The following is a 15,798-nucleotide window of genomic DNA, read 5'->3' on the forward strand; positions in this document are numbered from 1 at the left end:
TTCAATAATAAAAGATAAACTGAATTTTTGTCTTGTTAATAATTTAATAAATATTAAAAATAATTTTAAGTATTTTAAAATAACTTATTTTAAAAATTACATTAAAGTTAGCAGTAAATTGACAATTTTTTAATTTTCTTCAACAAAAAATTTTTTCTAAAAAATTATTTTAAAAAAATTGCACTTTTAATTTATTAAAATTTCTACAAGTCTATTTTTTTAATAATTTTTTTTGCTATAATTTGTTAAAAAAAATTAAAACAATTGTGAAGTGACAGCCAAATTTAAGGTCATCTTTAATTTTCATGATGAAAAAATAAAAGAAGAAATGACAAAAAAAAATAACAGCATTTAATTTGCGCGGTTTTTTGGTGCGAAAAGCCCGCGCAAATTTAAAAAAATGGCGAGCAATAAATAGTGTCTTTTCTCCAGAAGATGGTGGTAGCAGTCGAACAAGAGAGCGCCTCTGATGGCGACAACAAAGTACTAGTCAGTAAGTGATTGACAACAGGTCGAGATAGAGGAGAGGCGTCAAGTGATCAAAAAATGGCATCCGCGACGACGTCGCAGAATGAGGTTTCGCAGCAATTTTTCGTTAATAAACTTATACGCGTTGGTTATTATGAACTGGAGAAGACAATTGGCAAAGGTAACTTTGCGGTTGTTAAAATGGCAACACATGTCGTTACTAAATCCAAGGTAAGACACGACCTTATTTTTTCTCGCGGGCTCATCGTCCATAATTCACTCACATCTAGAGTACTATCGTGAGAACTAGTTTCTAGTAAAAATCCATCATCCTTTCACTCATTTATTTACTGTCACACACAATTACCCATATTTTAATATCTACTTGTCAATAATTTTATTGATACCTTCATTTGTTTGACAATTGACTGTCACGATAGTCATCAGGATTTTTGCTACTGCTCCAAATTATTTTTTTTTTATACTACGGTGTACTTTTTTATTTTTTTTTTATTCATTAATCATTTGTTTTTTTTTCTTTTTCTCCAAGTAAATTTACAACAATTTTTAAAAAACTATCTCTTAATTATTGTTATTAAATTACTGGTGTTATTATTGCCGTGGTTATTTATTTATATTATTATTATGATGATGGAAATCTCCGTAAATGTTACCGGAAGTACTGGGAGATTTTTACGTGACTGTTTGTCTACGTCACATGATTATTAATATTAGTGGGTAATTAGAAATAATGATAATAATAATATAAAAATTATTATAATGCTTGTCAGCATATTTTAAAAGTGTTTACTTGATCTACTTTTTAAATAAAATATTTATTTATAAATTAGTTTAGTTAAATGGGTAAATATTGGCAGGATCACGTTATTTGTAGTAAAAATTTAAATTACTTCTCATTAATATCTCTTTATCTAATCACATGAATCTTTGTAAAAAAAAAAAAAAAAAAAAAAAAAAAAAAAAAAAAATAATATTGAAAATAATATTAGATTTTTATTTCAATTCTCGAGAAATTATTACAATGATAATATAGAATTTTATTTTTCAACCTTAAATGTCACATTTTAATATTTATGTTTCAAACAAAAATTATAACTATTATTTCTCTAATTACTATTAAATTATTTTATTGTTCCAGGTGGCCATTAAGATAATAGATAAGACGAAGCTTAGTGAGGAAAATCTAGCTAAAATATTTAGAGAAGTACATATTATGAAAAGGCTGAGACATCCTCATATCATAAGATTGTACCAGGTGATGGAGACAGAAAAAATGATATATTTGGTAACGGAGTACGCGCCAGGTGGAGAAATATTTGATCACCTTGTCAGAAATGGCAGAATGTTTGAACCAGAAGCCAGAAGAATTTTTAAACAAATTGTACTGGCAGTGCATTACCTTCATACACATGGAGTAGTTCATAGAGATCTTAAGGTTTGCTTCTTAAGCTAATCTTCAAAATGTTTCTTAGTAAACAACAATAATAACAGCAAAATAATTCATTTTTATATATTTTAGGCTGAGAATCTATTACTTGATGCAGACAATAATATAAAATTAGCTGACTTTGGATTCAGCAATGAATATACACCAGGTATGCCTCTTAGTACTTGGTGTGGATCACCTCCTTACGCAGCGCCTGAAATATTTGAAGGAAAACATTATGATGGACCACGTTCAGATATTTGGGTATGTTAAATAATAAAAAAAAAAAAAATTTACCTACAAAAAATTTTCTAATTTATTTTTTAAAATTATCACGCAGAGTTTAGGTGTAGTTTTGTATGTATTGGTTTGCGGAGCATTGCCGTTCGACGGACCGACGATGAAGTCACTGAGATCTGTTGTAATTTCTGGAAAATTTAGAATACCATTCTTCATGTCAGCAGGTAATTTTTTTTATTTACTCATCGCATTAGCGCTTAAGCTATACGTTGTGTAAACAGTGAATTAAAATTTTAAAAAAATATTTCAGAGTGTGAAAAGCTGATAAGACATATGTTAGTGGTGGAGCCTGAACGACGATTAAGTATAAGACAAATCCTGGCACATCCTTGGATGGGCGGTGATGGAGTTACGGAACCTGAACCCGGAGGGTAAATATTAAATTTAAACTTGATAATATTTATTTTAATTAATTAAAAATATATTATCATAGGTGTAGCCCAGAGTCTACTCATCCTCCTCCATTAAACCAAGTAGTCATGGAGAATATGTTGAGACTGCCGGGACTCAGACCAGAAACATTGCTGCAGTCTATTCAGCAAAATGCCTTTGACCACGTATCTGCAATTTATCATTTACTGGCAGATCGTCTTGAGTCGACGATGTCAAGTTTACCGAGTATACAAAACCTCCCGGGTGATTACATGCCCGACGGGGCTCATCAGTTGGAGAAGTTCGGAGAATCAGAGTCGGAAGCGGATTCTGAACGAGCTGGACTCTGTTTACCGTTGGGCACGCACGCACCGTATCACGCGACAAGAAGACACACGGTTGGACCCGGTGATACTGCGCACCAGCCGCCATCACCTTATCCTTATCCTTATCAAAATTACACACCGGGTTACCCGCCGCTCGGTCTTGTGCCTATGATGCAGTGCAACGCCGATGTTCAAGTCCTACCACAGACAAATTTACCGCTAAATCTTCCTCTGGTACAACATCAACCTCCTCAAAATTTCCAAATCAAAGACCAGCATCTGTTGAAACCACCGCCGGTTATGGGAGCCAGTAATTATTTTTTTTTTTTTTTTTTTTTTTCATTCATATATTCAACAAAAAATTTATTGTCGTTGCTAATTCAATTGCTACTTTTTTCAACAGGCACTTTTGGCAGAAGAGCATCAGACGGTGGTGCAAATCTTCACGTGTTCTATCAACAACAGCACGGAAGTGGTAACGCAGAAGAGGGCGGATGGAGTCATCCAGGCAGTAGAGAGCACTTGCAATCTGTAAAAATCTTACAACAAATATTTAATATTTATTGCGTTGATAAAATCTAAATGTTTTTCAATTATTTACAGAGCGGTAGTCCTTCACTGGGACAATGCTCACAAACGTTAAGCGTGAACGGAAGCCCCGATAGCAATGGTGGGAGCAGTGCGAGTTCGTCAGGTGGTAGCGATCGTCGAAGAAGAAGTGGTTTGACAGCTGTAATGCAGCGACCAGGTACGTTGTTATTAACTAAAAATATTTAAAAATTTGCACCTATGTGATTGTGTTAGCAAATATATATATATATATATATATATATATATATATATATATATATATATATATATATATATATATATATATATATATATATATATATATATATATATTTGTCCCTGATTTAGTAATTTAAATGTAGTTCTACGTCTACGTAAAACCGTCAATGTTATTTATTAATCGGATTATTGGATGCCAGTTAGTTTATATCTGGCGAAATTTTTTATTAGCTACTCGTTTAGCACCTCTTCACTTGTGGACATTTATTTTTGTTTTTATAACTGTTATTATTATTATTATTATTCGTTGTATTTATTATTTATCATTACACTACACCTGTCAATAACGACCAATGTTTTAAAGCGTACATATTGATCCGCATTAAGCAGCGGAGTCATCATTATTACAATCATCGCATTGGTCATCATATCATTTTTTATTTCATGCCTTATTTTATTATTATTTTTTTTTTTTTTTTCGTTTTTTTATTTTGATTTTGCATGGTTTTATTGTACCGGCTGCACAACAATGCCTCTCCTTGTTGGTTGGTTTACGAATGCATGTAGTTATAAATCCGGAGCTGGTCATGGAGGTGGAGGCTAGGATGAATAGAGCGTACGTCCCGTCGAGATTGCTGCCTTCGCACTTGAGGGACTTACCTCCACGCCCCTTGCACCTGAGGAAAACCTCACTTTATCCTGCTGCAGGAGTTGGTAATTTGAGCACTTTTTGTATTATTTGTCGCTATTAATCTTGAGTACTAGTGCTTGTTATGAATGTTTATGGTCTCAGGATAGATTGGTATGATCACATCAATCACATTGAAAGTCATTAGCCGCTGTTTGTGACTTTAATAAAAATTCACAGCAGGCGGTAGAGATTCTTACAAAGAGCCAAGCGCACATGTCACCACTGAGAGGTACTCGCCAGTGAGGAGAGCGTCCGAAGGTTCCTGTCCACCTGGACCAGGGATCCAGGCATTGCAGCAGGAGTACCAGCAGCTCCAGAGACTCGCATCGCCTTCTCACAGTCCTGCTAGCATCCCCGGGTCACCCGTTCATGAGCGAGGAGTTGCCGCTATTACTCAGGGTAATTGTAATAATTTATTTTATTACAAATTTTTTTTTTTTTTTTGATAAAATTAAATTTAGCAGTCACTTGACTATTTTTTAATTTTATTTAATAAAAAAAAATTTTTTTTTTAATTTATTAAAATTTTTAAAAGATAATTTTTCAAAAAAAATTTTTTTATTAAATAAAATAAAAAAATAATCAAGTACCTGCAAAATTTAATTTTATAATTCATTTTATAAGTTAACTTTATCACAAAAAAAAAAGAAAAATTGATGTTAAAAAAAAATTATTAAAATTATAATATATTTGGTAAATTAATTTTGATAAATAAATTTAAATTGATTGGTTTAATTCAGGACTTAGTGGATTAACAACAGCAACAGTACCAGGTAGTATAGTTCACGGAACACCAACGCAAGCACCAGCAGCGCCTTTGGATCTGAGTCCTTTAAGACATCACAGATCTCCAGCAACAACACCAGTAAATTATTCACCGAGCAATAGCCCGGCATTGGATATGATTCAAGAAGAACATCCTGTTGACATATCCAGAGTAAGTACTCACCTCACCGCCTTTACTATTAAATATTTGAGTCTCACCAGCGAATAAATAATTAGTGATATATAATAACAAAACAGGTACCACCTCAAATATCGGTAACAGATGTTTCGGGAGGACAAGTGACCTTAATCGGCTGCCCACTGTCTCCTTCACCATCACTCGACTCTCTAGAAGGAAATTTACCAGTCTACAACCCTCTGCCGAGTTTCTTGATATCAGAGCCCTGCGACCCGTCGCGACCCAGCATCACACGAGGGATCGGCCGGCCTCTCAGTTCACCTATACCCTCCGAAGTGGAAGTAACCCTCTCAAATGAGTCCAGCAGACTCAACTCTGAGGCAATACTCGGTAGAGTTAAGCAGATAATTGATGCACGAGCTCCACCAAAAGGTTTTATATTTTCTCGGGAAGAAGTCGAAGGCAGTGGACTCAGCCTCGAGTATCCCGGGGGAGTTCAGATTGAGCTCCGGGTCTGTGAATTCGAGGAGCACGAGAAAAAGGGCATCAAGATGCGGAGAATCAGCGGTGATCAACTGCAGTACAGTCAACTGTATGAGCAATTAATTTCGTGCATCACCGTTTGACAAGAAATAATTAAGGTAATGAAAGTAAACCTCGCGATAACTCTCATAATATTCAATTATTTTTATCATTATTACTATTATTATTTTAAATATGTTAGATTATTATTACAACATTCCCGGTGCCTCAAAAACACCTTTACAAATACAGTATTGCATTATATGCATGCTGCATATATATATGTATACATCTAGTACGTTAGACAATACTTTGTTTCGCGTCTATCATATTAATATGTGCAACTCTAAGCGTATTTATCATTTTGTTCTTTCATTTTTAATGATCTAGATTATTTTTTATCGCTATTTCTATTTTTAATATTATTATTATTTTTTTTAGATCTTCTTTTTCATTTAAATCGTACAGAAGACTTTATTAATAATGATAATTATTATTGAAACAAATATTTAACATTTATTGCGTGAATCAAATGACGTGCCATGTTTATATTGAATCGGCTAAAATAAAATTCGAACTATTCCCATGTAAACCAAAGTCACCGAGAGTTTTAATTAGGAAAGTAAATAAATAAATAAATAAATAAAAAAAAAAAAAAAATAAATAAATAAATTAAATATTAAAATTTTAATTGTAAAAAGAAAAAACAACTTCAATTGAACAATGGACTAAATGATACTCCCTCGATCAACGTAATATCTATTTATAATAATTAAATTACTTTGATCTTACCGAAGTATATGTAGTTAAATTATCAATAATATTCTTAGTGTTTTATGTAATTTAATTGATCTTACCAATGTGTAAATAGTTGATTTTAAATGTACATATGTCGTAACTCAAAAGAAAAAATACTTTTACTCTAAAATTTTACAATACTTGTTCTAATTTTTTTTTTTTTTTTAAATGGATATGTTTACTCATGTTAATTATTTTTTTTTTAATCATCATAAATTTGTGAAAAGATAAATTGATTTAATTAAATACATTCCAGAATAAGTTCTATTAGTATATAAATATAAATATAATTATTTCCCGAGTAAAGGCATTGGTTGATTGTTTTTAAATTTTTAAATCAATGATTTTTTTTAATAATATTATTTTTATTGAATGTGTGTTGATTAACTCAATGAATTAATGCAGAAATTATTATTTAAATAATTAATTTTGTTATCATTAAATGTAAAAAAATTTTTAATCAATGCTTAAAATTTCTGCATTAATTTAAATGAGCTTTAAAGGTAAAAAAATTTTTTGAAAAAATTTATTTTAAAATCAAATTATAAGTCAGTCTATTTATTAAATAATTATGCAATAATTGATCCAAAAAATATTTTTATTATAAAAATGATAACTATTATTTTAAATGCTATCATAAATGCTTTTACCCTAAACCTTAGGAGAATTAAAAAGAGATTTTACACTGAAAAATTTTATCTATAGAACGGTGTGTAAAATATAATAAATAATAATAAAAAAAATCACGACTAGTATTTTTTGATTGTTTCTATATACACGCAATTATAATAATCAGAGTAAATAAACTATGTAAATTAATAATGTTGACTATATGAAAATGAGCCAATGAAATTTTTATTAGCTTTTAATTAGATTTATTGATAAATAATTAAAAAATCAGTTTATTACTATTATAATTATTATTATTATTATAATACATCGTGATTAATTGAAGATGTTATTGTTTTATGGCACACCTCGTGTTATTGACATTTATATTCTATTCGTGTTATGCGATTAACACGAGCGTAATAATTGTTTACGCACAAGTAAGTGCATATCGTGTGTGGGCGTTTACTCCCAATTTATTATTATCATAATTATTATGAAACTATTATTCTTATAATTTTTATGATATTATAGAATTAAAAAAAAATTAAATAATTGTACATAATTATATATATATATATATATATATATATATATATATATATATATATATATATATATATATATATATATATATATATATATATATATATATATATATATATATATATATATATATATATATATATATATATATATATATATATATATAAAACACAAAAGAAAAAAAGAGTGCATAAAATTTTTGATTTTTTTAAAAATGTATGTATGTAACGAGTGTATACACGCATGTTAAACATTATTTTGTATGTTGTGTAAATAGACACACTTATCAGGTATCACACGCAGAGATGAGCTATGTATGTATATTAACAAAAACAAAAAATTATATGGATAGAGAACAGATAGTATTTTCTGCTGTCAATTCTTCAACTAAGACTGTGATTTTGAATTCAAGTAATTCTTAGATCTTGTAATTAATACATATTAAATATGATAAAAAAAAAAAAAAAAAAAAAAATTAATAAATCTAGCAAAAAAATCTTTACTACTGCTCTTTATTAATTAATTGTAAAATAATTAAAAAAAAATATATTCCCTTATATATTAAAATTTATTACCAAAAATATTTAATACATTGAAAAAATATATTTATAACACTATTTATTTAATAATAATCTTAAAATAAAGTATTGTTTATTTACAAGTTCAGTTAATGACTGACCTCAACAATCTTCAAGTAACATCATTTATATTGTACTGGTGCTTGGAGGAAAATGATTTGTGCTTAAAAATATTAATTTTACGCGTCGTAAGTTGTAGCAGAAACATTACCACCACGGCCAGTCCAGTTGGTGTGGACGAAAACTCCCTCCTGTCCAATCAGCTCGTAAGTGTGAGCTCCAAAGTAATCCCTAAGCGCTTGGAGTAAATTAGCAGGTAATTTTCCAGCTCGGTATGAGTCATAGAACGCAATAGCGTTAGAAAGCGCCGGCATTGGAATCCCAATCATCACAATTGCAGAGACAATTTTTCTCAAGCTCATGTGGCACTCCTTCATCGCTCGGGCGAAGAAGTCGTCCATCAGCAGACTTGAGAGCTTTGGATTTTTGTCAAAAGCTTCTTTAATATTTCCCAGGAAGGCACTGTAATTAATTACAACAGTACTCATTAATTTACAAATATTCAACAATACTAAAGTAAGCTGTTTTTAATTTTTTTTCATTCATTAAATTAGACTTAAAAAATTGCACTTAGAATTTTTTTAATTTTTTACAAATAAAAATTTTTTTTAAATAATTTTTTCAGCTAACATTATTTTGATAAATATTAAATGATACTAAAATTAGCTGACGTTCAATAATTTTTAATTTTTTCATCAATTAAATTACAAGTAAAAAAATTTTTTTAATTTTCAACTTGTGAAATTTTTTAAAATAATTTTTTCAATAAAATAAATTAATAGAAAGATTTTTAGATATCGGCCAGTTTAATTTTCATAAAAATTAATCAAAAAAATAAATTACCTTCTAATGATACAACCACCTCTCCACATCAAAGCAATCCCGCCGTAATTCAAGTTCCAATTATTAACCTTAGCGGCTTCTCGCATCAACATGAACCCTTGAGCATAGGAAATTATTTTGGAAGCATACAAAGCTTGCCCCAAGTCCTTCAAAAACTCTTTTCTGTCGCCCTTATAGACATCCAAGAGTCCGCCAAGAACCCCACTAGCTTCAATTCTTTCGTTCTGCAACGCGGAGATAAATCTCCCAAAAACAGACTCAGCAATAAGCGTAACCGGGACTCCATACTCGAGAGCAGCGTTGACAGTTAATTTCCCGGTTCCTTTTTGACCAGCAATGTCCCGGATCCTCTCCAACAAGAATCCTTTGTCATCTTTGAACTTCAAAATGTCCCGAGTGATCTCGATGAGGAACGAGTCCAACTTGCCCCGGTTCCACTCGTCAAACACCCCGGCCATTTCTTCAGGATTCATGCGCAGAGCGTCTCTCATGATATGATAAGCTTCGCAAATGAGCTGCATGTCTCCGTACTCGATACCGTTGTGGACCATTTTGACAAAGTGTCCAGCCCCGGTCTCGCCGACCCAGTCGCAGCAGGGCTCTCCGTCGGCCTTGGCACAAATCGCCTGGAAAATGGGCTTGATATGTGGCCAAGCTTTCGGGTTGCCACCCGGCATCAACGATGGTCCGTATCTAGCGCCTTCTTCTCCTCCGCTGACTCCGCTGCCTACGTAGTAGAGTCCCCGTTTCTCCAAATCTATCGTACGTCGCTCAGTGTCACGGTAATCGGAATTCCCCCCGTCAATAATGATGTCTCCAGCTGACAGCAGCGGGATTAATTTTTCGATGAACGCATCAACAGCAGAACCAGCTAAATATGATGAATAAGCGATTAAAATAATTCAAGGTGAACTTTTATTATTAATTATGATTTATAGTAGTTTTTTTCTTACCTTTTACCAGCAACATAACACGTCTAGGCTTCTTTAGCTTGCTGACCATTTCCTCTAGGCTAAATGCTCCAATTATTTTAGTTCCCTTGGCTTCATTCTCAAGGAAAGCCTTTACTTTGTCTGTTGTTCGATTGTATGCGCATACTACAAATCCATGGTCATTCATATTTAATATCAAATTCTGGCCCATCACCGCCAGTCCTATCAGAGCAATATCTGCAGTTCTAAAAAACAATATAGTATTATTATTATTATTATTATTAATGATAGTGAAATTATAAGACATTTAAAAATTTTTTTCATTACTTATATTAGAACTAAAAAAATGACATTAAAGTTAGCAGTCACTTGAACATTTTTATTATTTTTTTTAACAAAAAAATTTGTTCCAAAAAATTAATTAAAATTTTTTTTTTAATTTCTAAATGTCAATTTTTTTTTCCTAATTTTTTCTGCCATAATTTATTTGTTAAAAAAAGTTCTAAAAATTATAAAATATCTGCTAAATTACTTTTCATAAAAAAAAAAAATATTTTAAAAAATTGCATGCATTGTTTTTTAAATTTTCTATGAGAGGAATTTTTTTGTTGTAAATTTTTCAATAAGAAAAATTGTCAGATGTCTGCTAACTTTATTTTAATGATTATTTATACAATCATAAATATTTTGATTATTAGGTTAGAAATAAAATAAAATAAAATAAAAGGAAAGCTAGAGCTAACAACTCAAAGTCCATGGTTGAAAAAACAATTGGATTGAACATTCTACTCAGTGACTCAACAATTTCACATACAAATTATTATTTATAATTCAAAAAATATATAATTAATACTTACGGTTCACTCATGATGAAGTACTTCAAGTATTAACCGGGTACAGGGTACAGGTAGTGCAATTACTGAGTAATGATAACTATTATTATTTATTTAAATAAAATACAAGAGATTAGCGGTGCGCAGAGATATGTCCTGTGTTTCTGAGCAACAAGTTGAATATGACGCTGCGTTTAACCGGAAATAATAGAGCACCTAAGTTGTCCTTAACACTCGTGGCTCAAATCAGCCGACTCTCTCTAAACCAATCACGGCGCTTAGGTTTAGGTTGCCACGTAACGCTCACTTACACTGTGATTAAAATATTATTTAACTAAATAAAAATTGCCTTCTATCCGTTGATCGTGGTACTTACTTACATCTGCTGTTTCTGCCCTACCACGCGATAATATGTCACGTGTATTGAGATATCTATATTTTTTGATAGCGTAATTCATTTTTTGGTTATTTTATTACTCACCAATTTACATCTGCGTGATTTTAATATTTTAATAATTTTTATTTACTTATCTGTGATTTTTTAATTTCAATATTATCGTCGTAACTCATGACATTTTTTATTTAAATAAAAATTATTAATAAGACAGCTGATAATAAAATTTACAAGTGTATATTGAGATATGATTCTGAAGTTAGTTAAAAACTGTCAATTTTTTTTATTCTCTTAACAAATCAATTACAATAATAAAAATTATTAAAAAAAATTTTTTTTTTAATTATTTCTTGCTATGAAATTATAAAAACATTTTTAATGACATTGAATTTAGCTGTCACTTCACAATTGTTTTAATTTCTTTTAACAAATAAATTATAGCAAAAAAAATTATTAAAAAAATGGACTTGTAGAAAATTTAATAAATTAAAAATGTAATTTATTAAAACTAATTTTCTAGAACAAATTTTTTTGTTGAAGAAAATTAAAAAATTGTTTAGTGACAGCTAACTTTAATGTCATACATTTTTAATGTCTGTCAATTTCAGAGTAATTATAGCAATGACATTAAAGTTAGCTGTCACTTGACAATTTTTTAATTTTCTTCAACAAAAAAATTTGTTCTGAAAAATAATATTTAAAAAATTGCATTTTTAATTTATTAAAATTTCTACAATTCCATTTTTTTGATAATTTTTTTTTGCTATAATTTATTTGTTAAAAAAAATTCAAACAATTGTGAAGAGACAGCTAAATTTAATGTCATTTATAGAAATATATTAAAATAGTTATGTATATTATTAAAAATAATAATAATTATTATAATTAATTAATTACAAATTTAATTTTTTTTTATTACTGAAAAAAAAAAATTTTTTTAAAAAACAAATTCAAAATTTCGCGCGTAAATTTAATGAAAATCTGAGCGCGCCAATCAAACTAAAGTATTTTTGAAATGACGTCAGAGAAAGAGTTACGATTGGCCAAGAGCTTCAGTTCAGAGATTGTAAATGCCAAGAGCAACATGTCGCCAGTAGTGATCAAGTTTGATTAGATTAGGCCAAGCCTCCGCGACGTTACATTTATAAATAATAATATAATACAATGAATTCCGTCATTTCCTTCTGAAGTTATTACACGTATAATGAATTTAAGCGCTGTGCGTTTATTTGACAAAACATTTGACGTCTAGTAACACTAATAAATGTTAAATAAATAAATATTAAAAAATAATACTCATAGTTCAAAGTAAAAAGTGTGAACCTAACCCTGGTGGTATAGTATAACATGCTACAATCAACGCCAAATATATTTTTTATTTTATAAATAAAATCCAACATCTGATTGTGTGCTTTCAAGAACCGCAATACTTGATATTTATTAATTACTGTAATTATAATTGTAATAATAACGATTTAAAAAGATGGGTCTGCTGTTGTCAAAATTATGGAGCCTTTTTGGCAACGAAGGTGAGAAATAGAACTATTACCATCAAGATAAAAGCTTTATGCGGGCGTCATGATCTTGGACTGTGATCTTATTGTCAGATAAAGAGTGGAAATTTTTTAATGCTCTTTATTGTTTTATTTAACTCAATTAAATGTCAGCATATGGTTTAGTGCAAGTGTCGTTATTACCTTTTTTTATTTTTTTCTATAGATTTAATGATAGTTTTATTATTAAAGAGTTAAATGGGCAATCAGCTGATTTATCTTGGTCACTGATATTCTATTGAGGCCAATTGTTTGGCCTTGTTAAATATGTAAATATATTTATATCTGTATATATGTTCTTTATTGGCACATATCAACGGATAAAAGCTTTCTCTTGCAGTGAAAGTTTTATGTTTTTAACATACTAGAGTTAGCTATCTGATAACAAACAATAACTATTTTAAAATATTTTCTAACTATAATTACGTGTCTCACTTTTTTTATATTTAAAAAAAAAAAACTGAGTTAATATTTATATTTACATACTTGCATTTTTATTGCCATTTAATAAGATATTTATACCTGTTTATTAATTTATTTTTTTAAACAAGGAAATATTTGTTTTTTTTTTTTTTTTTTTTTTTTTTTTTTTTTTTTAAATAAATATAAAGCATTTAATTTTTTATTTTATTTTTTTTTTTTTAATACGAAACTAAAAAAAAAATAAATATCTGAGAATTTATTATCACTAAAAAAACATATTTTTTTTTTATTTTAGTATTATTTATATTTTCAGAGCACAAAATAGTCATGGTTGGTCTAGACAATGCTGGTAAAACAACAATATTGTATCAATTTTTAATGAACGAAGTGGTCCATACATCTCCAACAATAGGATCAAATGTCGAAGAGGTAGTGTGGAAAAATATTCACTTCATAATGTGGGATTTGGGTGGCCAGCAGAGTTTGAGAGCAGCTTGGTCAACCTACTACACAAATACCGAGTTTATCATCATGGTTATTGACAGTACGGATAGAGAAAGATTAATTACAATAAGGGATGAATTGTATTCAATGCTGAATCACGAGGAATTGTCTAAAGCCAACGTTCTTGTTTATGCAAATAAGCAGGACCTTAAGGGAAGCATGAGCGCAGCTGAGATATCTAGGCAGCTTGATCTGACGTCAATAAAGAAGCACCAGTGGCATATACAGAGCTGCTGTGCGCTCACGGGCGAAGGGTAAGTTTTTAATCTTGTATCTATTCAATTCAATATTTATGCATTTATTTATATATATATATATATATATTTTTTTTTTTTTTTAGACTATATCAAGGTCTCGAATGGATAGTCGGTCGTCTGAAAAAAACATGACGTACGATATAAAAATAAAATTTGACTCCAGGCTTGTGGTGGAGTGGTTTTTATGTAAAATATGTGAATGAATTTACTTTTTACATTTCATATTTTTTTTTTTTTTTTATTTTAGAAATAAATATCGCAGTAAAGGTGTACAAATTTTTAGGGGTGGATAATTTAAGTGAAAGAAGCTTGTAATGCATTTTTAATTTTAATTTAATTATTAATATCAGTACATGGACGGGAAATACTGGATCTTGATAAATTAATTTTTAAAGTAAAAGTTTTTAAAATTTAAATTATTTAATTTTGAGATTTATTGCTTAATTAAATATTTTATTAGTTAAATTGTTCAATTTAAGTGTAAAAAAATTAACTTTTAATTTAAATTGCGAAAAAAAAAAATTAGTAATGATTAAAATTATAAGAATTGGACATCGAACTCCCGTCCTTTTTTTTAATATTATTAATTAAATAAAATAAAAAAAATTATAACTATGATGACGCCAAATTTTTCGGTTCGTTGCGCAACTAGAGTGTAAATATATTAAAAAAAAATTTTTTTCTTGTATATATCTCTAAAAATTAAAAAAAAAATTCCTCCGTTTTAGTTTTTACCGAATATGATAGAATTTTTTTTTCGTAGTGAAATCATTCGTTGTACTCTCGTTATCAGTGCATCAGAGTTTTATTAGATTTATATTAGCGCCGAAAACATATATAAGTATAAGTATATGTAATGAATTGTAAGACTTCGACACAAGGTTATTTAACAAGCCCGACTAACTTGTAATTATATAGAGACTGCTCTGTGATACGTGGTTTCAATGAAACAAGTGTTCGTCTACTCAATATACAATGTTTTAAATGTATCGCGCTTGATTAAATCAAAAATTAATAGTTAAATTGTAAATTAATATTGAGATTCGTAATTATAACGCAGTTAAACGTATAAATTTAATTATTACTACAACTACTATTGTAATTTATATTTATCGATTTATTAATATTTGTATCTTGTAATTGTTGATTAATTTTTTTCTTCATTGTAAATGTCATCGATCTTCACTTTTTATTTTTAATTAATAAATTATCTTTATAAATATAAATACTCTGTTAGACAATTAGGTATATCTTGCTATCAAAAATGTTTATTCTGACAAAGTATGTTGTTGATGCGTTGACGTATTAGTGAAAGAAAAAATTAAATCGAGTAAAAATAATTATATTAAAATATTTGAATAATTTTTTTCTCATATTGAGAAACAATCATTATGAATTTTATACAAAATAACATTTCAATTTTATCAAATTAATAATTATCTATTATTCAAATAGAAAATATTTTAACCATTTAGTTTTGTGAGAATGAAATATAATAAATAAAATAAACCAACTAATAACGTAATTATACTTTAAAAAAAAAAAAAAAAAAAAAAAAAAATTAAATGAATAAAAATAAATCTTTTTAAGTTTCAAAATGTAATAAATGTATTGGAATTTATTTTATAAATAAGTAGACAATTTATACT

The 15,798-nt window shown here is 28.9% G+C and overlaps 3 protein-coding genes across 6 annotated transcripts; 2 read left to right on the top strand and 1 right to left on the bottom strand.

Annotated features, from left to right (window-relative positions):
* Positions 1–483: 483 nt before the first annotated feature.
* On the top strand, positions 484–7,816 carry LOC141534318 (serine/threonine-protein kinase SIK3). 3 transcript variants are annotated; one of them, XM_074253605.1, is made up of 13 exons: positions 484–699; positions 1,628–1,924; positions 2,009–2,179; positions 2,256–2,379; positions 2,466–2,586; positions 2,649–3,223; positions 3,317–3,444; positions 3,517–3,661; positions 4,270–4,416; positions 4,571–4,792; positions 5,134–5,330; positions 5,417–5,938; positions 6,261–7,816. In XM_074253605.1, exons 1-12 carry the CDS (start codon positions 547–549, stop codon positions 5,921–5,923), a joined length of 2,787 nt encoding a protein of 928 aa, XP_074109706.1. In that variant the 5' UTR covers positions 484–546; the 3' UTR covers positions 5,924–5,938; positions 6,261–7,816. The 3 variants fall into 3 exon arrangements, with proteins under 3 accessions (XP_074109706.1, XP_074109705.1, XP_074109707.1); XM_074253604.1 differs by having other exon boundaries at positions 5,417–7,816; XM_074253606.1 differs by lacking the exon at positions 4,270–4,416 and having other exon boundaries at positions 5,417–7,816.
* A 505-nt stretch (positions 7,817–8,321) lies between these two features.
* Pgd (phosphogluconate dehydrogenase) lies at positions 8,322–11,249 on the bottom strand. Its single transcript, XM_074253642.1, has 4 exons — positions 11,043–11,249; positions 10,207–10,430; positions 9,254–10,124; positions 8,322–8,872 (listed from the first exon to the last, which is right to left on the bottom strand). Exons 1-4 carry the CDS (start codon positions 11,051–11,053, stop codon positions 8,530–8,532), a joined length of 1,449 nt encoding a protein of 482 aa, XP_074109743.1. The 5' UTR covers positions 11,054–11,249; the 3' UTR covers positions 8,322–8,529.
* A 1,235-nt stretch (positions 11,250–12,484) lies between these two features.
* Arl5 (ADP-ribosylation factor-like 5) lies at positions 12,485–14,564 on the top strand. Of its 2 annotated transcripts, none has more exons than XM_074253671.1 (3): positions 12,485–12,941; positions 13,684–14,146; positions 14,233–14,564. In XM_074253671.1, exons 1-3 carry the CDS (start codon positions 12,896–12,898, stop codon positions 14,279–14,281), a joined length of 558 nt encoding a protein of 185 aa, XP_074109772.1. In that variant the 5' UTR covers positions 12,485–12,895; the 3' UTR covers positions 14,282–14,564. The 2 variants fall into 2 exon arrangements, with proteins under 2 accessions (XP_074109772.1, XP_074109773.1); XM_074253672.1 differs by having other exon boundaries at positions 12,489–12,941; positions 13,702–14,146.
* Positions 14,565–15,798: the final 1,234 nt, after the last annotated feature.

This window comes from Cotesia typhae, unplaced genomic scaffold, assembly GCF_013202065.1.
Source record: "Cotesia typhae breed Kobodo isofemale line unplaced genomic scaffold, CoteBio_Ctyphae scaffold_13, whole genome shotgun sequence".
NCBI lineage: Eukaryota > Metazoa > Arthropoda > Insecta > Hymenoptera > Braconidae > Cotesia > Cotesia typhae.

Excerpts from the sequence above, each read along its gene's own strand:
- LOC141534318 (XM_074253604.1), top strand. The coding sequence starts at position 547 with ATGGCATCCGCGACGACGTCGCAGAATGAGGTTTCGCAGCAATTTTTC. Across the intron at positions 2,180-2,255 it reads GACCACGTTCAGATATTTGG|AGTTTAGGTGTAGTTTTGTA; the intron begins GTATGTTAAATA and ends ATTATCACGCAG. Across the intron at positions 4,793-5,133 it reads AGTTGCCGCTATTACTCAGG|GACTTAGTGGATTAACAACA; the intron begins GTAATTGTAATA and ends GGTTTAATTCAG.
- Pgd (XM_074253642.1), bottom strand. Across the intron at positions 10,125-10,206 it reads TGTTATGTTGCTGGTAAAAG|CTGGTTCTGCTGTTGATGCG; the intron begins GTAAGAAAAAAA and ends CATCATATTTAG. Across the intron at positions 8,873-9,253 it reads GGTGGTTGTATCATTAGAAG|TGCCTTCCTGGGAAATATTA; the intron begins GTAATTTATTTT and ends AATTAATTACAG.
- Arl5 (XM_074253671.1), top strand. The coding sequence starts at position 12,896 with ATGGGTCTGCTGTTGTCAAAATTATGGAGCCTTTTTGGCAACGAAG. Across the intron at positions 12,942-13,683 it reads GAGCCTTTTTGGCAACGAAG|TATTATTTATATTTTCAGAG; the intron begins GTGAGAAATAGA and ends TTTTTATTTTAG. Across the intron at positions 14,147-14,232 it reads TGTGCGCTCACGGGCGAAGG|ACTATATCAAGGTCTCGAAT; the intron begins GTAAGTTTTTAA and ends TTTTTTTTTTAG.